Source organism: Rhyacophila brunnea, unplaced genomic scaffold (assembly GCF_057557595.1).
Source record: "Rhyacophila brunnea isolate RB1 unplaced genomic scaffold, BYU_Rbru_1.0 scaffold_1, whole genome shotgun sequence".
Lineage (NCBI taxonomy): Eukaryota > Metazoa > Arthropoda > Insecta > Trichoptera > Rhyacophilidae > Rhyacophila > Rhyacophila brunnea.
In genome coordinates, this window is record NW_028232751.1 from 45,808,047 (window position 1) to 45,834,473 (window position 26,427).

General features: G+C 32.8%; 1 protein-coding gene across 1 annotated transcript in view; it reads left to right on the plus strand.

The window, feature by feature from the left end:
- sxc (O-linked N-acetylglucosamine (GlcNAc) transferase sxc) overlaps positions 1–26,427 on the plus strand; it is a 90,775-nt gene that overhangs the window by 1,999 nt on the left and 62,349 nt on the right. The window contains exons 3-5 of the mRNA XM_085945122.1: positions 1,107–1,290; positions 1,825–1,893; positions 14,921–15,117. Coding sequence (XP_085801248.1) covers positions 1,107–1,290; positions 1,825–1,893; positions 14,921–15,117 — 450 coding nt within the window. The remainder of the gene's footprint in view (positions 1–1,106; positions 1,291–1,824; positions 1,894–14,920; positions 15,118–26,427) is intronic.

Consider the following 26,427-nt stretch of genomic DNA (forward strand, 5'->3'; position numbering starts at 1 on the left):
AAAGTTAATATTCACCTTTCAACTGTCATCTCAAATATAGTCATGTTATATTCGGACTAATATGTTGTATACAACATTCCGTCTAATTTTTATATTGTGTGTGTGGATCATCAACGCATCTGAGCAAGTGGTATAACCAGGGTTGGTGTCACCCGGTGCGGTAAATTTTTCATTAAAACATATTTTTAAGGTAATTATTAATTTCAGTGATTTTATATAATAACACTAACGATAATTTTTGAAATACATAAAAAATAGGAAATAGAGAAAAAATCATTCGTTAATAAAATATATTAAATACCTACTAAACTTGCAGAACGTTTTTTTCTATATATTTGTATGTTGGGTTGTTTTTGTTCAATATAAACACTTATGCAAAATAAACATTTATAAAAAATGTGTTTCTTTTCACCCTGACGAATGGGGTTTTGCAACAAATATTTTTCTTATTAATTTTTAACTACGTGTTTACAGTTATTACTTTCAAAAGTCCAACTCTTCAAATTTTTCAATTTCTTAACAGGATCCCAGTGTGCTTTTTGACTCAAATTCCTTTTTAAAAGATACAACCTCCATTCAATCCACTTCTTTCCAAACGTGAATTCTCCTTGCATATTTGCTGCAGAGCGTATGATGTGTTTGACACAATCATCTGTTTCCGAATAAACAAATATATCACCAATTCTTACTTTTTGCGAATGCATTGAAGATCGCATTTCTGTTTCGATGATTTCAGAGAGCCATTCCAATTTAAATTTATCGCAGGATTTCTTAATGATCGTATTTGAAATATCACATCCACTCCTTTTTGACATTTTTAGGGGATAAGTTTTCTATAATTAATAAGTATAATTGAGGCGGTCAGAGCAGAAGTGGCGTAACCCACAAAAATGTCTAAACGGAGTTAACCATTGGAAGAGGTTCCAGAGGTAATAGATAAACATTCATCATTTTCATATGTCAAGTCCAACTAGACATAGACGTACACGTAAGCAAGACGATGTCTAGTCCAGTTCGACATACAACTTTTAGAGATTAAGCAACTATATTTACCTTTCCAATGCAGATGCTCTCCTATAAGATTTAATTTTTGTTTGTGGTTTCAGCAATCTAGGAAATGTTTTCAAAGAACGCGGTCAGTTACAAGAAGCCTTGGAAAACTACCGACATGCCGTACGGTTAAAGCCTGACTTTATCGACGGCTACATTAACCTTGCTGCAGCCCTGGTAGCCGCTGGTGACATGGAACAAGCTGTCCAAGCGTACATCACCGCATTGCAATATAACCCTGTAAGTGTTCAATTTGGTATTTACAAATCCGTAATAGTGAATCCAGCTGATGCTTGAACCAAGTTGCATTTTGGCGTCTAAGTGCTATTTATCTATGCAACATAATGAATGCCTTCCAAACTTTTCACTGTTCGTATATTCGACCAGCGCATCTATACACAAGACTGCTATCGGCCGTTATCGAGGGTAGTTTTTCATATTTTGTATTGAAGTATTATAATTTTTACAATAAGTGCTGTTTTAACATCTCTCTTGGCTGTGCTAAATTTTTGAGTGAACGAGCAGTTTTGACTGTTTAACGGCTAACTTATTGTAACAACTATAATACCTCAATACAACATAATATGATAATCTACCCTCGATAATGGCCGAAAGCAGTCTTGTGTATAGAATAGATGCGCAGGGGTGCTTCTCAAGGTTTTCTTCAACGTGCATGGGTAAAAAATCAACGATAAATATATATCTTATCTTCACATTATCTGATTTTTAAGTGTGACGTTAAAAACGTTACTGATAATATTATTTTATTTTCAGGAACTGTACTGTGTGCGTAGCGACCTAGGGAACTTACTGAAAGCTCTGGGAAGACTAGATGAAGCCAAGGTACATGTCAATAATATGTTGTATTTATTTTATGTATGAAACAGATTTGTTTCATTCCCCAATTATTATTTTTATTACTATATAAAATGTTTCAATGCTTTTACCCTTACTATTTTTATTTAAGTATATATTTAAAGAATTTTCTTCTGTCGTAATTTCAGAAAGTGAGGTAGCATTGGGCTTTGTTTACAGCTATCAAATTAGTGACGAAGATTAAAAAAAATATTTTGATCGTGACTCGTTTGGTACGCTTTTATGTATGTAAACGGAATCAAAATTTGAGCTCCATTGAATTTAGTGTGAAGAAATCTGTAACTGTTTATTTTGAACAAAAATTAAATAGAAACATTTATTTTTGGTGTATATGGTATGTAATTGAGTTTTTTGAATCTATTTCATGTAATGGATAGTCATACACAGAGTTATTGAAGCATGATTTTTGATTCTGTTGATTATATTAATAGTGTTTTGGCGTAATTTGCTATTGGCGCACATTTTAAAATCGTAATTCATTTGTATTATTCTTCTATTGAATCCATTTTATGATTAAAACATTAATTAAAACGATTCATTATCAGATGTGAATGTTATAATGCGAGAAGAGAACTATTATCATTTCTTTTACTAAGTATAGTAAATCATTTTTTAATATGAAACCTAGTAAGGCAGTTTTATTTTTGTATGTACGTACATTGATAATAATAATTGTCTTTATGTAACCACACACTTTGACTGCCAACGTTTAATTAAAATAATACAAAAATAATTTCCATAAATTACAGGTAGCATTCTATACTTCAGTTCAATTTCAACCTTAGTTTAGTTATTAGACAGATAACATAGATTGTTAGTGTAGTTTGCATAGGCAATCTTTTGAAAAACCATTTAGGTATACCTGCCTTCCTGTATATCTTAGTAACTAAGATATACAGGAAGGCAGGGATTCTCAACCCTTTTCCAATAGTGACCTATAAAAAAATGACACCTATCATTGCGGCTCATCTTCAAGAACATCTTGGATTTCAAAAATAACCTATAAAATGACAATGGTGTCTTCTAATTGGCTAATGATGTGCCATCCTATCCTTGTCCCCACCTCTTTGTACCACTCTGCATGAGATTACCCACTACATAATTATTAATGCAGTATCAGTTTGTTACCATAATATAACTTGAGTGAAATGCAGAGATATTGATTTTAAATTAACCTTAACTAAGGCATTCTAATAATGTACACATTACATGTTTTTCTCACTTCTACTAAGTCACTGATTCCGGTGACATAAGGTTAAGAATTGCTTAAGCTTAAGTCGCTTAGAGCAGTGCTCCACAACCTTTTCTCACCCACGGCACACTAAAGGTCTTCCCAGAATTCCGCAGCACACCACAGGTTAAACAATTTATACTCCTACCTATCGCTAAAGTTAAACACAGTGTGATACTTTAAAATAGCGTTTTTCAAATGGTGTTCGAGGTAAAATCAATCGTATTGATTCTATGTTTAGCGATTTTTTGTATTTATTAATACATCCGCGTGAATAATGGTTAGTTGTCGGCTTAACAACACCTAATTATTTGTCAAGTATTGATACAAAAATAATAAATTGTATCCCACAATCGTATGTATTAAAATATTAATGCCAGCGAAGTAAAACAAACTTTTTTTTGCTCTTAGAGCAAATTTGTAATTTGTGTTTATCTCACTTATTTGCTTGACCTGCCACGTCGCCCCCCTGAGCTTGGGCCTCCAGGCTAGAGCCCCCAGAGTACCAAAATTGCATTCCTACCTACTTATTTGATAAAAAATTATATATACATAACGCATGACGAAGAACCAAATGTACATTTTCCCATGTATTTGTATATCAATAAAATGACTAATTATTATGATACCTGAGCTTGTTTCAATAAACGTAAAAGTCTTTAGCCTTACTTACTTAGTTTGTCAGAAATAGGAGGATATTCTTCATTAACCGATATCCAGAAAATAGCATAAGCGCTTTTATAGAATTTTCGGCATTGGTTGCAAAATGGTTTCGAATCCAGTCATATTGATTGTATGAAAGTAATGATGAAATTTCTTTTGAAGCAAATTTAAATGTTTTTGAGATGGATCCAAAATTAATTGCTTGTTTTCATTGGTGGTCTGGTAGAGATCCTTGTCTTAGCTCCTTCTAATTTATCAGATCACGTCAATTTGTTCATTCTGACCTTGCATTGTTTTATTAAGTTCATGCAGGTGCTCAGATGTATTACCAGCCATGTACGCAAATTTGGCTATTAAGTAAGTATTGTATAATATACAAAATTATTTGTGTTTTTTTTAACAATGCTCCGCGGCACACCGGTTGCGAAACACTGGCTTAGAGCAATGTTTTTTAACCTTTTTACATCCGCGGACCACAAAAAAATCAAAAAATGTTTTGCGGACCATCAACATTGGAATAAAATAATAAATATTTATATTTACACTATTTTTGAAACAACAATTGTCGAAATATATTACAACCCCACTTCAAATGTTCGGTTTCCAGGAAACTATTTTTGAACTGCAGAAAATTTTTGCAGCCCACCAAAAATTTTCGCGGACCACCGGTTAAGAAACCATGGCTTAGAGCATGGGTGGCCAACCTTTTCAGCAGCCGGGCCAGATTCTAAAAATTAGATTTTCTACCGGGCCGCACAACTGATTTTTTTATTACACAAAACAAAAAATAAATATTTATATTATAAAATATACTTATTAAATAAAATAAAACAAAGATGAGAATCAAACATATTTATTAGATTTTTTTTTAAATAATAAAAAATAAACAAAATAATATAAAAATAATAAATGTTAGTGAGAAGTTTGATTTTGTGCGGCAGAACTAAGTGCATCAATATCGATATCGGATGAGGTTGTTCCTACACGCAAACAGTTATCCAAATGCACATCAGTGATTCATGTTCTCACTCGGGATTTGATATGCTTCATCCGACTAAAAAGCAGTTCAGAGTGTTTCCAAATAGCGAGGTCATTATTAGAGCATGTATGTAAAACTCTTCCAAACCAACCTGATGGAATTTCTCCTTTAACTGTTCATCGCAACATATTTCACAATATTCCATTTGGGAGTATGTGCCTGTTTGCATGCGAATTCAAATTCGAGTGAGCCAATATCGAATCTTAGTTTGCGAAATTAGCACATCTAGCGGCAGCATTTGATATTATTTTTATTTTCTCACTGCTCCACGGGCCACAAGTTGACATCCAACGGGCAGGATGCTGCCCATTGGCCGCGGTTAGCCACCCATGGCTTAGAGTATCAAACAATATTGTATTTTTGTTTTTGGTTTGTCACAGTGTATACTCAGTGTAAAAAAACCAAATACAAAATCAAACCAATTCTAAAAATTTCGAGCAAAATAATACGGTCAAACACGTTCCATATGACACACCTAGCAACCTTCAACGACACAGCTGTTGAGAATGGGTGTTTTAGTGAATATAATATATTTTTTTATAGTGAATGTAGAGCAAGTAGGTACATATAGAAACTTAATAATATTAACTTCCAAAAGTTACAATACATTGAAAATACACCAAATAGTTTAAGTCAGTATGGAGTAGAAGAGAATTCAATTCAATCCTGACATTTATAATTATTTATGTCATACACATACATATTATGTTTATTGTTGTAGAATGACGTCAGCATTTCTAAATAAAACTCATTTTTCATAATTAATTTCTATACTTTACATGATTTTGAATAAGTGTAATATGCCCAGTGCTGTGCTGTTTCGAAAGGAAATGATATTTTTCTCTTTTTTTCACAAATACAAAAAGGAAATCTGTAAAAATAGACACATACATATGGCATATTGACAACTATAGGGCCCCAACTGCAAATTTGTAGAAACCGCCATTTGATGTTAAAATGTGACTTAATAAATCTTTATAATTTTTTGAAAACGTTTATCATACAGGCATTTCTTTAAATTTGGTTCAATCTCAACTAGTCATGCTAGTTGCAGATGTGGCCCGACCTTATAACTGTAAATAGATGTTGCAATACTTATAATTGTATATTCTCTAGATATAGGCCCAACTATTTTTTTAACCATAGAGGTTTGGTTATTTGGCTATCAAAAGACATTTAAAAATTTCATATTATTGTGTAAAAAAACGAAAAATGAATAATTGACAAATATGGCCCTATAGTCATCAGTATGTGATATGTAAAATGCTCATGCGTAATGTCATAGATTTATCTTTGATTAATTTTATGTTTGATTTTCAGGTTTTGCTGTCTTGTAATAATTTGTTATTGTCCATTGATTGATATTTTTACAGTTGTTTCCTGCACCTGTCTAAACATTAATTTAGGAATGCACGTTTCGGAAATTTTACCACCTGAGTGTCCGACCATCTCAGAAAATAATATTCTTGTGTGCTATTCTTAAATTTGAGCATAGGAAACAACTGTACATACTTTCATTATGGTACAGTTAAACCAGTCTTTTTAATCTCCCATTCCTAAAAAACAATTTTCACTATTCCTACCAATTATTAGAGAAAAACACTGCATAGTCAATAAATTTTCATTCATAATTTCAGATTTTAAAAATGAAATATGAGAACACAATATTGTTACCTATCCGGGATAGTTTGTATACCAAATTGACAAAAATAACACATCTACATACACACTATTACATTAAGTATTGACATTTTATTATTATATAGGTAATTATGCTGATATTGTGGACTGGTTTGCCGATTTCATTTCTTCTTGACCGGATATATGCCACAAGCGCCCTACAAAACCGGCCATTGAAAATGACATACATTACATATACTGGCCCTGCGCATCTATTCTATACACAAGACTGCTATTGGCAGATATTGAGGGTAGATTATCATGTTTGTGGAATCATAGTGAAACACTTAAACGTGACATTATGTTAAAATATAATCAATATCATATTGATTTTAAGAAATGCTTCCTCAGGTAAAAAAAGTGCGATGCTATGCAGAGTTGTGCTACGCATGTTGCATTTATACAATAACTAGCAGTATCACCCGCCGCTGCCCAGCAGCCCGATTTTGTAACTATCGACTCGTGTGTGCGAGAATTGTACGACATGACAAGTTATTATCGCCCATTTCATGTCGTATACCATAATACCTATTCTGGTAGCCACTCGCTAAGGACTCTTTTAACTCGCGAGTAACCAGTTGGCAACACCGAGAAAATTTATGTCTATGGTACGAGATGAAATGTCAAACGAAATTATTATTTTTGTTGGGTATGTTTGTGTATAATACCTAAATATTCAATTAATTTAGTATAATATGATATAGTTATTTACGTAGAAAATAACCTCCCATAAATGCGAAACCATACAATATCGTATAAATATAAAATAAACACAGTGCCTTCAATAACATATATTTTTATGTAGGTATTTATTCATTATAAAATATTAACATAATTGAACTCAAGATAACTAGTAACATCGCGAATAATATAATTTGGCATCTTTATTGTTAATTGGTATAGCGTAATTTCCGTGTTCTTTCCGTGAGCGATACTCATTCATTTTGACATTTTGATTTTCAAGGTCACTGTCACATATGAAACGAAATATCAAAATACACATGTAAATCAGGAAATAGGTACACGAATTTACATCGTTCGTCGAGCAAAAGAAAGGAGAAGTTTCAGTTAAGTGATCTTAATTGAAATCAGGTAAGGTTATATTCGTCTCAACATTATACCTACCTACGACTTTTTAATTCTCCATGGATATAATATTATAAACGTCATGATGGGTCAAAATGTCATCTTCTACGTCTTCGATTAATTTTAAGCTGTACAACCATATTTATATTTTCGCATTGGAAACTCTTCACGCTTGTAGGTAGGAACATTAAACTTACGACAAAATATACAATACTATACCTATATTGCGTCAGAATTTGTGAAAGATATCTCACAAGCTCTTGGTTTAACCGGAAATTAAAAAATCTGTTTCGCGGATGATTATGTGATTCTAAAAGTGCAGCAAAAGTAACTATTTCTGGGATTGACATCTTTTACAATAATTGGGTGAATGATACAGATATATAGCAATGCTTTGGCGAAATATAAAATAATAATATGTAATTATTCTCGCGAGCCCAATAATAAAATAGTATCTTTTCGCAGCCTAGCCTTTCATTTTTGACAGCTCAAAACATAACTATGTTATCGGCGCGAGGCATCAACGCGCATGCCCACCGACTCAAGGCGTATGGGCGACTCTAGTCACGAGTGCCCTTTGGTATGGGCAATAATGTCGACGCGGATTATGACTAATTCAGGTAGTGATAAAGTTACAACATACCATATTTCGATAACATATGTCACGTTGGCGAATAACTATGATGTCCCACACGAGTCGTTAGTTACTGAATCGGGCTGCAGGAGTGGAATGGCTTAATATTTGAAAATTAAAAATTCTAAATTTAATTTGTATACTGCAAAGGATTGAATTTAAAAAATACGGAATCGCGATAGAAATGTTTACGCCAAATCATCAGATTGTCTATATACAATCTGTCAGAGCTGAAAATTGCACATAGGGTGAGTCTCGCTGAGTCTTTTTGAATTGGATTCATTAGAAAATTTGGCAGCATTTGTTGCCCGCGCCGCGCTGTCTCAATTGTCTCCCTACCGATTAGCGATTCTAATAACACAATTATTTGCATCTAACTTTGCCATTTGACCCCCGATCGAGCTGAAATAAACGCCAATATTTTTTAAATATACACATTCTAGCGACATTTTCTATGAAAATGGGGTTTGCAGCATTAACTGCCGCGTTTCAAGGACCTGTACGCGGCGGCCTTTTTCCGCAAAAACCGTAAAACTGTCCCCGGGGTGCAACGGGTTAAATCTGAAATTCGAGACAATGATAACGCACACCGGCTCGTCAGCCTCCGTCCACCCTCCAAATTTTGTTGAAATCCGACTACATGTGTGAATTTGTCTAAAGAAAAACCGACACCAGGACGGTACATACAAACATCCAAATATTATATTCTTTAATAATAATAAAATAAAAAGATTTCTGACTAATTCATAGTTTTAATATTTTTTATATATAGGTACTTATTTTAAAAATATCATTAAAAAATATAAATAAAAATGATTTCAAGTTATATCTACACATTTATATTTTTATAAAAATTGATGTTCTTTAAAATATTTATACCTCTAAGGGCGTGCGCACGACTCACCAAAGTTACATTGCAATCGGATTAATGGTATAGGAATGCATACAAATAGAAGAAGAAGTTGGTTGTACTAATTTAGAAACCTTTGGAGGTGTGCGCACAACAACCGACAAAAGTTTCATCGCAATTCATTTTCAGTTAATTCTGTTTTGTATGACCCACGATGTTATAAGCCGATGCTTAAGCCACTCGGCCATCCTTTACCTTAACATGTTACAGGATATGAACTGAAAGTTTTGATGATTGACTCTAGAGATTCTTGTTTTATAAGTTTTTTCATTTCCGTATCGAATTTAAAAAATCTTTCCTGTTTTTTTATGCCTCCTCACCACTAAATACCCCAACGCCTCATAATCCACAAGACACTGCGAGGAGAAGGAACGTCTCATCATTTTTTTTTTTTTTAATGAACAGGAGGAGAGACAAGACTAAAAATTTTGATTTGTTTTAAAAAAATGGCTTCTGTGTTATTGTTAAGTTGAACTTTATTGTTGTACTTAGGCATTGTGTAATTTTCGCAAATTAGTTTCACTGCCAGTAAAGGGCATTTATTTACATAATTTTTTAATATTACAAGCATTGATTAAACGGAATGAATCCAAATTCTCTTGCTCGGTCACTGGAAATAACATTGCGAGAGTTACATGATTATTTGAAAACAATGCCAATCTACTTTCTGAAATTTTCGATAGATATTTTCTTGTTACAATTTTTTGATATTAATTTATATTATTGTTTTCATATTATTTTCGTTTAATCCACTTTCGTACATCACTCTTTTATTAATTGTGTTCATATCCTTTATTTTTAAATAAATCAACACTAATTCTATTCATTTCTATTTCTTTCAAAATATACTTTATTTCTATAAACAAATTACCATGGATATGTTTATATTATAAATTATAATCACCTTTTCTTCGACATTCCATAATAAAAACCATACATAGATTTTTATCATTCTTATGATTATTCTTACGTTTTCATATTACGTAAAACTTAATTAATGACTGTCATTGTGTGATTCTTCAAACAAATTCTTCGGATGAAAAACAGATCAGCATTCCAAAAGTAAATATGATATAATTATTAATCTATTGCATTTATTCATGACAAGATCATAAATCGCTTTGTAAATCAATCCGAAGATTACCTTGTCACTATTTTACAAGAACCACATCTCACTTCAAGGTTTGCAGATTTGGCCTCTTTCATTACTGTTGTTCATTTAATTATAGCATTCCACTAGAATAATAATTATTCTTTATACACAGATTTTATCAATTATAAATCTGGAGTTAAATGACTATGGGTAGTCACCATTTGAACGGTTAATATCATTGAGCGATAGGTAGGTTTATGAGTTCCATATCATTCATTATACTGTAATATATGAAAAATTTCGGCATACTTATAAATAGCATAGTGTAAAGCCCTAAGAGTGACTATATTATAACTTGTGATGGATAGCTTGTTTGATTATAATATATGTATATGGGGATAAACAACTCGTGCCGTGTCAGCATATTGATCGGCAATATTAAATAACTGACCGCAATTACGAATTTCTTAATATTCATTTCCCGTAGTGGCAAACTCAGTAAATAGCTCAATGTATTTATAATTTCTGCAGTATCTGTAATAGTTATTTCCTAAATATTCTCTTCCCGGGAAAAACACATCGCACCCTATTGTCATTGTATTTATTATATTGTACCGATTTTACCCCTGTACTGATGTAACAGTAAATAAACTCTCGCTTCTCCATCATCACGAACAACCACGACTGTCTTTCATCTGCATCACCTATCTACCTACCTATAGATTCCTACACGTACATAATTAACTTTATTTGTACTGTGACTTGTATTATGTTAAACTTTATGATCATTTTTTTTTTTCATTTCTACATATTGTAGCAATGCAACTTGTCAGAAACTCATTATGATGAAAGCATAATATTATAAACTATTCGTTAGACCCAATTTCTTTTGTAGGTGTCACTACCGGTAAATTTTCTTCTTAATAATTTTGATAAACGAGTTGTTGTAACATACGTCTTATTTTTCTAAAACATTTTGGCAAAGCAATAAATGTACATAATAATAAATAGTACAGCAATAGCTCAATACTCTGCTATAATTATAACGATACTGTGCACATTTTAAACGGTTTGACAGAAACAAAATCTTTAATGCATGGTTGGTAGCAACGTTCATTATTGACAACTGGATTCGTTCATTCCTTGTTGCTCCAAGAATGGCTTTTCAAAATGTGTCATTTAAAAATAGGTTATGTTGAACCGTTTTTTAGTTTATTATCATTCAAGTTGTACATTTGTCGTTAGGTTGTGTGAATTTTCGCAGACCCGGCTGACAATCACTATCATATGTGTTTTAAACACGTTTCAATTGGTAGTCATATTAATTTCAATCAATTTAAACACATTGTTTTATAAATTACTCATATTATATCACACATAATTGAACGAATATTTCTAATTTCATTGTATTTTTATAATATCAGAGATTAGGTGTTTGGAGAGTCTCCATCTTGGAATTACCTGCGTTTTGATACAATCGTTTGGACAACGGACGGGCCCAATCGAGCATTCTGCTGTTGGAAAGGTATAGTAGACTGCTTCCCTGTCCCCCCAACAAAACGCTATGGGCTCCGGGCTTTCATATACGACAACAAGATTTAATGATTTTCACACTGTTTTAGTTCAAGATTTTTTTCTATGGATGCGGTCAGTTACCATCAATTTATGCGTAAGCTTTAACAATTACATTTATACAAACAATGAAGAGTACGCTGGACTCCGTGGCTTTGTTCTAGCAAGTGCTCGTACCCAAATTTATTTTGAGTGTATTCTTTCACCCGATATCCAAGTTTACTCTTAATTGTCTGTTCTGCTTTTGGCGTAGATTTCAATATTATTTTTTTATTTTCAGGAAGGATTTTTGCAGTCATCTTGTATTTCAACATGTTTTTTGATTGTTTTGACTGTGTTAGTAATTCTTACAGATGGGGCATTACAAATTTTTCTTTTTTGGAAGTTTACAGGTACTGTTTGTTTTTTAGTGTCCAATGATCGTAACCTGTAAGCATTTTATTTTCTCTAGGCTATAAGGCGTAAATTATTTTAAAGCGTAAATGTTGTGATATTAGAGTATATTACTTGGTCGATGTGATATTGATAATATGCTCAACAAAATAATATGTTTTATTTTTCAATACATTTTAATCAATCAATATGCAGATTTTTTATTATATTTATTAATTATTTTAATATACAAAGTATTTGCTATACCTACTCATTTTATTATAAACCCATTTTCACTGGATTAACATAATATAGTATATGAAAACTTTTCAATAACCATTCGAGAATTTTTATTAATTTTATTTAAATTTAATACATAATATATAGATCAATGATTATCAATATAATGGTGATTGAATAAGAAACCTCCAAAAAATTAATCATGTAGAATGATCACAGAGGCTAGAGCCATTCTATTAACTATGGTGAAAATACTACCCAGTTAGCGATTCTTTTACAAATCAGTTCCACTTTTATAACTGTGATAACGTGATATTTTACGATTTCCACCCTACCACGCATATTAAATCCCCACAGAGCTAGTTTGGAGAGATATTATAATTGATAAACATTGTGAATTTAGTTGTCAAACTGAAAAAAACATGAAGTTTATTTTTAAATTGTATTTCGCTTAAATTTGAGAAATGTTGTCAACATGTGCGGAAATTTAATATACGTACTGTGAAAAGAATTTATTTTTATATTAATATTGAATAAAAATTGTCAAACAATAATTGTTGTGTGATACGGGCTGTATGGTTTTAAAACCGAAGATCCCCGACGTTATTCGAAGTAGGTATTCGGGCGTGAGCAACTCAAACCGTCGCTTGCGAAGACACGTTTCAGGAAGAAAAAATATGTACATATTGGTTTTGCATGCAACTCTTTCTCATTGCAAAAGCATTAATCCATATAAGATTTCTGGGCGCTTTCCGACAGACGAGCGAAATGGTATATCGCTCCCATGAACAAGTCTTTAAAATAGCCGGTTAGAAACACATATTAGAATTTGTTTTTGTATATGAACTAATGACCACGGTAATAGATCAGAACACTTTTAATAAATCAAATATAAATGAAATACTTATTTAAAAAAAATATTTTTTTCGCATAAATTGAGTGGGTGGGTGTTCACCGCTCCAGCGCTCTCAGGGGCACATCGCCACTGGTTCCACCCATTTATAAGTTTTAGCCACCAAATGCTATCAAAAACAAATGTCAAAATATTATATTATAATTATTTATATTATGTAGCCGCATGAGCGAGTGATAATGTGTCACATGATCTTTTTCATGTGTTTCGATCCAGGGCATGGACATGGATTTAGTAGATTCAGCAAGTAGATATGTAAATACGACGGTTATAACCGGTTACCCGGTTAGTTATTCGCAGAATAACCACTAACCGGGTAGTATTTTCCCTCTGGTTAATTGGAAGCCCTACTCTTAGATATTAAAAAAATTAAAAAAAGTGTCCCAAAGATGGGTTTATAAGCCTGAAACAACTGCAACATAAATAACTCATATCGTAAAATTAACAAAAAAATCTTAACCATTATAATGTGGGTCTAAAGCCAGTTCAATTAATTGGAAAGTTCATGCTGCAAGCTCAGTCTAATTATTTTAATGTTATTTATCTCGTCATCTTATTAAAAATCTATTTTAAATAATACACATTATATTAAATTATTATTTCATATTCGATAATCATATTAAATCCTTTGTTTTTACTGTAATATAAAAGCTACATGTTGACAGATATATTATACTGTTATCACTTATTAGTGTATTTTCAAACAGGAACTTTTTGTCCATGTGGTAAAACTGTGAACTAACAAAGCCCATCCTGTGCAATTGTTTGCTTTTCTGTTTTCAAATGAGGCACGCCCCAAAATTGATGCTTTTTATAACAAAAATATCTCTAAAACGATCAGGAGAGATGTTAGAATTATTAGTAAACTTTTGGTTTAATGCGAAGAAGAAAAGGAGTCGGAGAAGTTTTCTATATGAGACTACAGCGACTTCCTGTAATCGACGAGATCTTGTTGTCGGAGAGTAGTTCACTAAACAATAGCATAATTACAATTACATTCAATCTCAAATATTTGTTTTTTAAATACTGTGACAATCAAAATAACTAGGAACCAATAATTTGTGATATAAATAATTAAATGCTCTTTCAAATTCATTAAGAGCATACTTCAGTGAAACGGCAAATAATTTTCAACAGTAGGTGTGATGAAATTTCTCACTAGTCGCCAATCGAGGCGGACAGTCGAAAACATTCTTAAATCATGTAAAGATGACTAAAAAACTTAAGTATGTACTTAAAAAAGAAAACATGTCAATGAATATATTATTATTATTAGTAATATAACATTAAATGGAGGCATGCTGGATATGACAAAATTTCATTATATTATGTAATGCTAGCAGATGGTCAAATCAAACTATGTACTGAACTCTTTTCACCATTTACATAATATCTATTTAAAACTGGCATATTATTAATTCCATCCATTAAGTATTATCCTATACTCACATATGCATTATTTTTTTTATGTAGAATATGCGTAGTTATATACTGTATTTATGTTTCAACATTTTTCATTACCATTATGGCATATGCTTTATATTTTTCTTTTGTTATTTAGGCATGTTATCTAAAGGCAATAGAGACAAGACCGGATTTTGCCGTAGCCTGGAGTAACTTGGGTTGCGTTTTTAACTCACAAATCGAAATATGGCTGGCGATACATCACTTTGAAAAAGCTGTTGCACTGGACCCTAATTTTCTGGATGCCTATATCAATCTCGGAAACGTTCTCAAGGAAGCTAGAATATTCGATAGGTAAGTACATATTTATTTTACATTTAATATGTTACCCAAGATCTGGTATGAATATGGTATTTGCAATTACGCAATATGAAACAATATCATTCAAATTACCTCCCTGCAGATCGATTTCCTAACTATCGAGGCCCGAGGTGTAACATGAGTTGGCAACACTGCCAAAATTGCCAAATAAAACAAACGAAGCCGAGATAATCGATGTCTTTGGTACAAAAAAATAGAAACGTCAAACGAAATCAATATGTTTGTTAATTATGTATATGTATAATACGTATATATTCGATTGATTTAGTATAATATGATGATATGGTTACGTACAAAATAACCTCACATAAATGCGAAACCACATAAATATTATTACACTATAAAGCAAAATAAACAAAATGCTCTTCAATAACATCCTTTTAAATGTATTTATTCATTACAAACCATTATAATTCATTGATATAATTGAACCCAACATAACAGAGTATGTAGTAACATTGTGAATAACATAGTTAGGTATTTTAATTCTGTTTATCTCACAATTTCCGTGTTATACAGCGATTTATGTCTTTTGACATTTCTGGAACAGAAGAAAACATAAGCTTTAATATAGATACCTTATCAAAAACATGATGAATCTAAAAAGGAGGAAGGGTGGCAAGAACTCGACGATATGTGCGTATGTATCTTATAAATTTGACAATTAAAGGTTCAACAATCACTATATTTTCCGTCGGAAAATATTCATACATTTTACAAATCTAAATATCAAAATAAACAAGTCGTGTGCCAAAATAACAATATATCGTGTGAGAATTTGCGAAAGATATCTCACAAGCTCTTTGTTTAACCGGAAATTACCAATACATTCGCAAAATATTAAATAATATATTAATAATTATTCTCGGGAGTCCAATAATTATATCTTTTCGTAGCTTTTCACTATTGACAGTTCAAAACGATCGACGCGAGGCACTCTATCATGAATCAATTAATTAGTCTATGACCCAATGCGCATACCCACACACTTATTTGTTGTATGGGATATTAACGATACTAGTTCACCCGGTCAATAGTGTCGACACAAATTTGACTCATTCCGGTAAAGATATAGTTACAACAAAGCAAAAATCAATACGTCACAATCGAAATCATTTGCGACTGACTTTGAATCTCCCGAGTTACAACATAGCGCCCTTGCAGCTCACGATCCGCCTTCGGCAATTTTTCATGACTTTCACACATTTCAGGCTCTATCGTTAAGCCTTTCAAGAGTTTGTAGATTGTTCGTATAGACACTTCCTTTCGCATAAGCCCACAAAAAGAAATCCAACGGTGTCAAGTCGCATGATCTTGATGGGCAATTGAAATTGCTGTCTTGAAATTAAACGGCCATCGAACTTTTCTCGCAATAAAACCAGTATTTCCTGAGCTGGATGTAGCCCTATTCTGTTGAAACCACATGTTTTCCAAATCGAAATCTTCTAATTTCGATCACAAAAAGTCAATAATCATTTGCCTGTAGCGAACGTCATTAACGCCACGTCTCAGACCAAAAACAGTAACTGTTGGAAGAATGTAACAGCCTCAGTTGAATCGGCTGTTATGGGTGTTTTTGCACCCAAATATGGCAGTTTTGCTTATTAATATACCTATTAAGATGAAAATTTGCTTCATCACTGAATTTACTTGAAAACCTGCTCTTTCAAGACTCAATCGGCGAATCTGTGATGCTGCTCATGGTTTTTTGGCTTTAGTTATTGCGTGAGTTGGATCTTACATGTGTGTAGGTGAAAGTCTTTCTGCAAAATTCGTCATAAAGGGCCGTATGAGGGGCCAAGTCACTGATCTTCTTGGAATTGACATTTCTAGCTCTTTCGCATGAATGGGCTCGATGAACAGGTGATCCGAAACACTACCGGTTTCTTCAAAATTTTTAATCAGCTTCTGAATACAGTCTTCAGTTGGGCAATGATTTCTATCGAATGATGACCTTAATTTTCGCAGTACAACCATCAAAGATTTGTTATTATCGTAGTATTATTATACGATTTTTATGCATTCGAAACGATTCATTGTGTTGGTTTGTAAACTTTCAACTGACAATACAGTACTCTCTCAGTAATCCGTCACCTCAAAAACCAGCCAAGTGTCCAATTAGTGAAAGCAGCGGATTATAGTGCATACATACAAAATATGGTAAAAATTAAAACGGGTATTTCGTGAAAATAGTTTTTTTTATTAAATTTGTGCCTTAAAATTACAGGTTTATTTATTAACAAAATATAGTAAATCACTTGACACAACCAGTTGTTCAGTGAGGTAGATATTCTTGAATTAGATTCCTGGCTTTCCATATGACCAAAAGCTTCATTTTGTGTGTCCCGGTTGCATTGGAGCACGGCATAATTGTGATGCGGTCCTTGGGCACTTTCCTTCCTGGTACATTACTTTCTTCGCGATGAACATACTTTTTACGAAGGAGAAGTTTCCAAAATAAACCCGTCTCATCTGCGTTGTATACCTGTACGAGGCGGACTATTGAATTTGACAATCGAATACCGGCGAATTATAGAGCTTGATTTTGCGCTTTCAACTAGTAAAAATAACGGCGGATTATTGAGAGTGTACTGTATATCAAAAAACATGTGCGAAATATTTGTCAATAAGTGCTAGTACACCATTTTTATTGTCAACCTGTCAATTGTATAAAATATTATTTCATAAGACTCATACTGTCCTTCATACCTGAATTGTCTGTTTGGGAAATCAACTATGAGCCGCACAATCGAATCCCACCTGCTGCTGGTTCAAATCACATAAATTATGTCCTTCTCTTATGACATTTCCTATTGGAGGCTGGCCATCATCAGGGAGATATTCTCCTTCTACCCGAAACAGTTCAGTGGAGTTGCACTTGTACCAATCACAAAGATTCTTAAACCAAGTTATATTGTGTCTTCCTTTGCGTCTCATACCATTGATCGTTCCTCGTTTGAGGATACAGATAAGAATTTATTATTTCGCAACTAATAAATAAGTCATGTGGCTGAAAATTAATACAAGTACGAAGTTTAGTTATCAATTAGATGTTGTATCTAACATTTATTTTATCGGTAGGATAGAAGGTACAAACGGGCCAGCATGTTAATTTTCAAGCTAATTTTGTATAATATTCTGGCTTTTTTATGATTATTTTGAAGCTTTCTGCGGTGTCAATAAACACTAGATTTAACGCCATACGCCAGATGACAAGAAGAACACTGAGTTAGTAATGCCGATCACTTAGTCAGCATCGGCAACACATGGGCGCCGATTGTCTCCAATGGGTAAGACATCCGTAACACTACGATGGTGAATGCCGCGCAGTTGTTATCTTTCAAGTATCATCATTGTAAATTATGTATACAACCATAGAATGATCCCAAACTTTATATTGCTTCACTGGATAGAAAGACAAAATTATTTAATAAATATTTTTTTTATCCTTATTGTCGATCTTGAAATTTTTACAAGTATATCAAAAAGTAGTGCTTCTAGTTTTAATGTTTGACTATGTCTTCCTTCTGAAGGAGTCGTGACCAGCAACTTAGAAAACGCTGCGTTAATGTATTTTTTTTTTTCTATCCTAATATCATATTATGGGCCTCCACAGGGTGGAGGTTTGTGTTAACAGATTTTGTTTCTTACGAGACATCGATGTCAACCACTTGCTCAACCTATTAGGTCCATACTCTGTCTCATACATAAATTGAAAAACAATATGTGTACTTGTCAGACCCAGGATTCGAACCTAAGGACCACGACAATATAGGCCGGTGCTTAAGCTGCGCAGCCATCGTGGGGTATAAAATTTTTTAAATCAATGATAATAATAAATTTAAAATCAATGATAATAATAATAGTGTCGATATAGATTTAATCATTATTACGTGCAGTATCCAGTCCACTCTGTTATATTTAGTATTTACTCATAAATGTTGTAATAGGGAATATTATGCCTGGCATTGATAAAAGTGATTAACATAATAATATACCTCTAAACTTCTTAAAGAATTTTCGTATTTTCTTGGCCCTATTACTAAATTTATATTTTTACTGTGTCCATCTTATTTTTATGACTTTCATTGCCATCATAGACCAGAGATTCTCAATGTGCCGTGGTTATCTCAACAATATTATTATGTAGTTTTCTTTTAAGTTTTTCAAGATTTTTTTCACATTGTTAATAAATTACAAAAGGGTAGGTACAGTAAAAACAAAACAATCATTCGGTTGGTCGATGGTGCGCGTGCGGATGTTTACCCCTACTAGTGCTACTAATTACCTGGCAGCCGATTGTTTTCCATTTTAACCAACTCTAATTAATATTTTAAGAATAAATGTTCGTAATAGAATTAGATAGAGGCAAATGAGGAATCTTTTATTCATCACGTCATGTTGAATCCATCAGGTCAATAATATGTTCCATGAATCTACTGGTGAATAATTTTTGCCCAATTATTGTTACACTAGTTAACATTCTTATTGCATTGCGTCGTTCAAATTCTTACTAGATTCGTTGCTTTTTTTTACTTTATTTATACCATGTGTCGTGACCAACGTTCCCTCTAATTTTTCTATTGTGTGTGCGGGTCAACAACAGATCCGACCAGTAGCGTATTAGGGTTGGTATCACCCGTCAGTGACGGGCTGTCACCCAATGCGATAAATTTACACCCCTCCCCCCCACAAACACATACATAAAATTTTTCATTAAAACTGTTATTTTTAAGGTATTTCATAATTTCAGTGATTTTATATAATAATAACACTAACATTGATGAATTTTTAAGTAAATAACAAAAATAAAGACCTTCGCCTTCCGAGAAATGAGTCGAAGAATTGTGCATATTGTGATGATTTCATGCGTTCGAGAAGAACTAAAATCTGGTAAAACTATGCGGAGGATGAAAACATGTGTGCGGACACATTTTCGCAGGTGAGCGCGTGCACATGCTCACACCTCACAGGGAACATTGATCCTGATACTTACTGGGAGACTTATATACTGTTTTAATATATTTTCTATGTATACATTAACAGAATTAGTACTTAATAGTATGGAAAAGGTGAACTATTCGTATCGCTAAGACCATGGGGCATAGGTACACACGAAATTATAACCTATTTGTCTTTCTAGCAACACTCTTTGCATTCGATTGCTGTGGCAATTGTAATATTTTACTAAGGAATTGTGGATATTATTTTTATTTTTCTGCCATATGTTTGTATCAATTCATAGAATCTATTGAAATTGTATAGATGTCACTTTTAACTCGTTTTGTGCGTAATTTAAATACAAAGAAATTGATTTGCATTATTTGTTGCACTAATTGCGTAACATCTAAACTCGCCTAGTGTGCGTACAGCCATAAATCAAACCTTCCGAGAACGGCAATCCTGTGATGCTTGTGAAGACCGCGTACATCTACCCAGCGTGTAGCCTTCGAAATATTTGAATGCGGCGATCGGCGAGCCGGTATAGAAATGACCAATTCGTAGGTGTTTGTATGTGACCTGGCGTTTTCGACTCGGAGCTCGAGAAACATGCAACTTGTCGATTGCAACAGCAGATGTTTTTTTCAAACTAAACAGTCGTATTCGACCAATCTGTGGAGCTCCATTTGACAACGTGTGTTTTTTGAATAACGATGACGTCACATCAACGTATTCGACACGTACGAATTTTGATGTGAGAGCCGGCTTAGTTAATATATCCACGTAATTAAATGATTTCTGCAAGTTAGTATATTTTTCACTTTTATGAATACTCTTCAGGAATCAGGACGATCTTTTCTTTATCTTCTGCTACTTAGACCAATTCCGTGGAGCTGAACTCGTACCAACTGTAATTTTCTGATTTTGATACCTCGCAGAACTTCTCAGTTGTTTCCCATTCGATTAATAATGTCAAAATTGGTCAACGTAGGATGCATCTACACAGCCACACCTCGAAAGCGTTAACTGAACGTGACATCCTTGGTTTAGTGTTCATACCTACATACCATAGAACAGGATTGAGAGAACATTACGATGAACCATATGCAGTCTCAGACCTAGGTTAAGGTCTCGATTGCTAAGGAGACATCTCATTTTGTGAAAGGCACTCCTCGCTATCTTATTTTTTTTACTGTCTTTATTTACTGAGACTGGTCTCATTTCTCATGTTCTGACCAATGTTCCTAAATATTTATATTTGATCACACGTTTAATTAGTTTGCTGTTAATAAAATACTTGTGGTATTTCGTAGGATTATGAATATTAGATACGGATATTGGAAGGATCTGTCAGTAATTGTCATCTCCAATTAGAACTTAAATACTGTATTACACCATCCTTTTCACATCCAATTCTCGCAACAGTCGCATAGTTGGACAGTTAATATGAGTTTATTACCCGGTAATTATATATTCTTTTCCATATGTTTAAGAAATACTTGAGTAACTTGTGCCGCATTAAAAGTAAAACCTCATAATTCTCCAAACTTGGCAATGTTCCAAATAGTCTATCTATAAGAACTCTGCTCCAGTTGTCACCAAGCCACGGTTGGGGGCTCTTTAATAAGATTTTTGCAGAAAGAAAGATCATGCAACAATGTTTGTATCATAGTAGATTTTTGGGTTTCCACCGTGTGTCCTTCTTCCTTCTTTACTTGACGTTTCGGGCTCGTTGCAGACGCCATTATCAAGAGATGATATGGTGGAAACCCAAAAATCTACTACGATAAAAAACAACCGTGAAAGCCTCAAACATTATACAACAATGTTTGGTTTCCGTAGATACAATTTTGCCGACAAATCACGTGGTAAAAAGGGAACATAAAAATAAGGAACGTGGGTTATCTTTTGCGTGTGGCTGTAAGAAGGTATAATTTTCGAGTGCGGAGAAATATGGGATAACCATAAACATGTGTTATTATTATGGTTCAATATTATAATTTTCATTTCACGACGAATGTGTAATAAATAGTAAGCTATACTTTATAATATAATTTTACGCCAAATATCCCAAAAATATTATAATTTTGAAGAATGCAATACGAAAAATATTCCATGAACTATAGTGTTTTTTCTTCAGATATACATACTTATTATAATTTGTATGTACCTATACGTTGTACTATAATAAGCATTTCATAATATAAAGGTTGTTGCTTTGTTAGGTAAATGAAACACACATTCCATATTAGTAATATTTGATAACATAGGTTTTATAATATGTATTGCATTTTAAGGCCTGACCGTCAGCATGTAATAAGTCAAAGCTAGCTGCAAAGCCTTGATCTCTGAAGACTGGCTTTACCTATTTCTATGGTATTAATTAGACATTCAAACAAACCCACAGTTAAGGGTTAAAGTCACTAGAAGTGTACCGGTAGAGCCTTAATCCGGTATTGGGTCGAAACCTTGAATTGATGCAATACCGAATGCCCAAAATCCCGAGTGCCGAAATCCACATCGATGAAAGCGCGAAAATTGCTTTGCTTTCTGAGTAGGGTTTGGCAAGAGGCCCTTGGCGTGTGTATATTGTCCGGTCTTGCCCATAAATTGGCTATCACTTATCGATGGCATTTGAAGTCCGCTGACATTTACTGTACGACAACATTATTTAGGCAACAACAGGAAGTCGCTCTTATCGCATATAGAATATTTCACAGTGTTGTCATTTTTTGAGAAAACATATCCCGCGAAATTAGGTTTTAAGTTTATATCAATTCTATTCTCAGTAAGTTTATAAGTACATTAATTTATAAGTCTAATTATTGTTCAATAAATATCAATAGAATTTTTTTTTCAAATAATTTCACCTCTTAATTATTACTATTATATTAGGTTAATTATTACAGTGTAATTATTGAATTTGGAAGGAAATGTATCATTGAACCCACATTAACTGATAATATTGCTGCAGGTATTTATTAATTAAATAACTAGAACACAAATTATGAGTAAAAAAGTAGAAGTGAAAGATATAACATATTCAATATTATATTGATGACCCAATCACATGTTTTATAATTTACAAATGATGTCTTTATATCGTATTTTTAGTAAAATTGTTGTAGAAACACATACTGTGAAAATAATTTTCTATAAATTAAATTATATCCACCTTACATAAATTTTAAAACAATATGTACCTACTTATCGGTTTAAAAATTAGGAAAAAATAGGACAATTCATTAACTAACTAATGATCATTTATACTTAATTATTATACGTCTAAAAATATTAATAAAATAGATTACGATACACATAACTTTATAATATACAAACATAATTTCCAGTATTTGGGGAAATATTTCTAGTATTACAACACTGAATTTTGACATACCTGACATGACAGGAACCCGTAAAATGGGCTTATTGAAAGTATTGTATAGGCTCACCTTTTAAATACGACTCTTTTTCTTCTTCGCAATAAATCAAAAGTTTACTGATAATAATTCGAACATCATTTCGTATTGTGTTAGACATCTTTTGAATATAAAAAGCTTCAAATTACGTAAATTGATAGATGCGTCCAATACGAAGTATCAAAAATGTAATGAAAAATTTGGGGGCGTTCCTAATTTGAAACCGGAAGTTCGATTAGCTGTACGTAGTTCACAGATTTGCCACGTAGCCAAGATGAAGTTGCCGGACAATACAATGGAATAAAATCGTATATTTTATTTGAAAAATAATATACAATATATTTCGAGGCTGTCGTTCGGAGAATTATATCATTACGAGGGCAGTTCAAATGTAGGCAATTTTAAAAGACGTCATCGGTGCCGCTACGAAATATACACAGTTCGTGCCAACATTCTGGTGTTGCCGCATTTCGAAAATGTTGTCAACGACGTGCCTTGTATTTAAAGATCAAAGACGATAATTAATACCAGCTAACTAATTGTTAGTTGGGTATATTATTAAGTGATCTATAACATATAATTCGCCCACCACTAACCGAACAAGCTTTAACTGGATTCCCAATCTCATTTTTTTCCTACAATTCCTTTGATAAATTTATCATTATTTGTCAAATTAACTCTACACTTCTTAATATATACCTAGTATTTTCTTTCTAAAGACTCCCTAATAAAATTGAATATTTTAAGAATAAACCTTTAGTCCTAGACTGTGTTGGTTATTAATATCGCATGGCACCGATTTCTCATACCGGTCTTAAAAATATTATATATTTATATATATATATTCGTTAGGACATAATTAATATAGGTCAGGCATATCCAATGCCAAGGTCGATTATATTGACCGTGACACTGAACCGCGAATTGCAATACGATAACCTGTTTGCAATAAATTGATATTTTCCATTTCATATTTCATTCAAATAAATTACTATCTACCATTTATTTAAATATGTAACAATCATCATTTTCTACAAACAGTTTACCGTATTTCATTCGAGCTATGAGCAATAATTAGCACTACCATTGAAGTTTACACTTTCTTATCACGGCCTGACTAATAGCGGATCTTGGTCCAACGCGTCGATAGTATATCGCAGCCTCCGTGAAGATATAGGTAATGTAGGAGACTCGAGAAACGTATTTCATTCCTTGTAGGTCCATCGTCTATTTTCCATTTACATTACAAAATACATAAACAAACACCTAGCCTGCGATTTGTGGTAAAGTTTTGTGTTGTTTTTGTCTAGTGGATGCCCGTCCGACTAGACTTGTACTTGTTTTCCTAGATTTCGTTATTTTTATATACATATTAAGATTACAAAATAAGCTTTATTTTTAAATTATAGTTTTTAAGTTGACAAAAACATGTATTTTTGTCAAGAATCATAATTATAAAGCCAAATGCCAGGATGTTCAAAAAATCTAGCAAATATACCCCATTTTCCTTAGAATGAAAAATTAGATTGATAAAATCCTAAGTACGTGAGTTTTTGAAAATAAAATAAAATATGTATACTTACAAGAAAATAATATTCGTGTAGTGTATCTATAATACAGTAGAAAGCCCTATTTGTAGATATGAATAACAGCTTCTGGGAAGTTTTCGTGTATCTAGTAACTGTCTATGCCATCGCATTTCTGGCATTTTTCAAATGTACATAAGTACTTAATAATTATGTCGCAAAAGATTTTCTGACACTGCGCATTCTGAATTTTTCGCATATAATGTGCAACATTAAATCAGAGGGAACATTGCTATTGCTAAACAGTACATTCTACTGTCTACACTCTACGACAGTCTACGTCTACACAAACTACTTCGGGTAGTATAGTATAGTAGTAATAGTTTCTTACTATATTACATTATACAATTTCGTACAGTGGATTAGTTACGTCCATGGCGGAATTGTTAGTTTTTTTTTTACCATGTCAATGTTTTCTTATTAAAGAAAATTCTATTCGTTTTATTTCTTTGCTGTTTGTTTATAGAAATCTTTCCATTTGCGCAAAAATAAACATCGTTCTTTATGTGTTTATTTTTATACGTAACTTGTATAATATTATTATGACCGGGGCATCGAAAATAAACAATGTGCCGTAGGTATATTCATAGATTATAATTAACGTTTCAAATATCTTAAAAAACATTTCACCCTGGCACATTTCGCCGTGAGCTTTCTTATCGGAAAGAGATGACCGTATACTATACGGTCTCCAATTTTATTAGTTTCAATATGAACATCAATTTGATTTTGGCAAAATTCATGAATTCAAGAAAGAAAACCTAACTTAACAAAATAATCCAGCAATACTATATAATATGTTACGCCGAATGTGTGAAATCGACTATTACATGAAATCGGCAAAATTTTGCCTAAATCATGAAAAATGCAAGCCTTTTGCCTTATTCATGAATTAGGCAATATATCTGCCGAGTGCGTGAATTCAGCAGTAATTTTTCTGCCTAGTTCATGCATTGGGCAAATTAGATAGCGGTACGGTGGTGTTTTTTTTCAACTAAACCAAATGTGTCAAATGCTCATGCACTGGTCAAAATAGATGGTCGCGCTCCGGTGGTGTTTTTTGCAACTAATCAAACTAACCAAATGTGTCAAATGTCATTGATTATATAAAAATATACCAGTCAATAACTACAATGACGTTCATATCCATTTACTATGCCCAAAAAAAATCTAGAACTATAATATGATAACGGAAGAATTTTATTAAACGGTATTTTCGCGATTTGATTCGTGCTTGGGTATCAGTCGTGCAATGGTCGATTGTTTGTTTGTGATAGTTTGTTGACACTTGTTAGCTAACCTCAAAATGGACATTCAGTTGAATTCAGAATTACAAA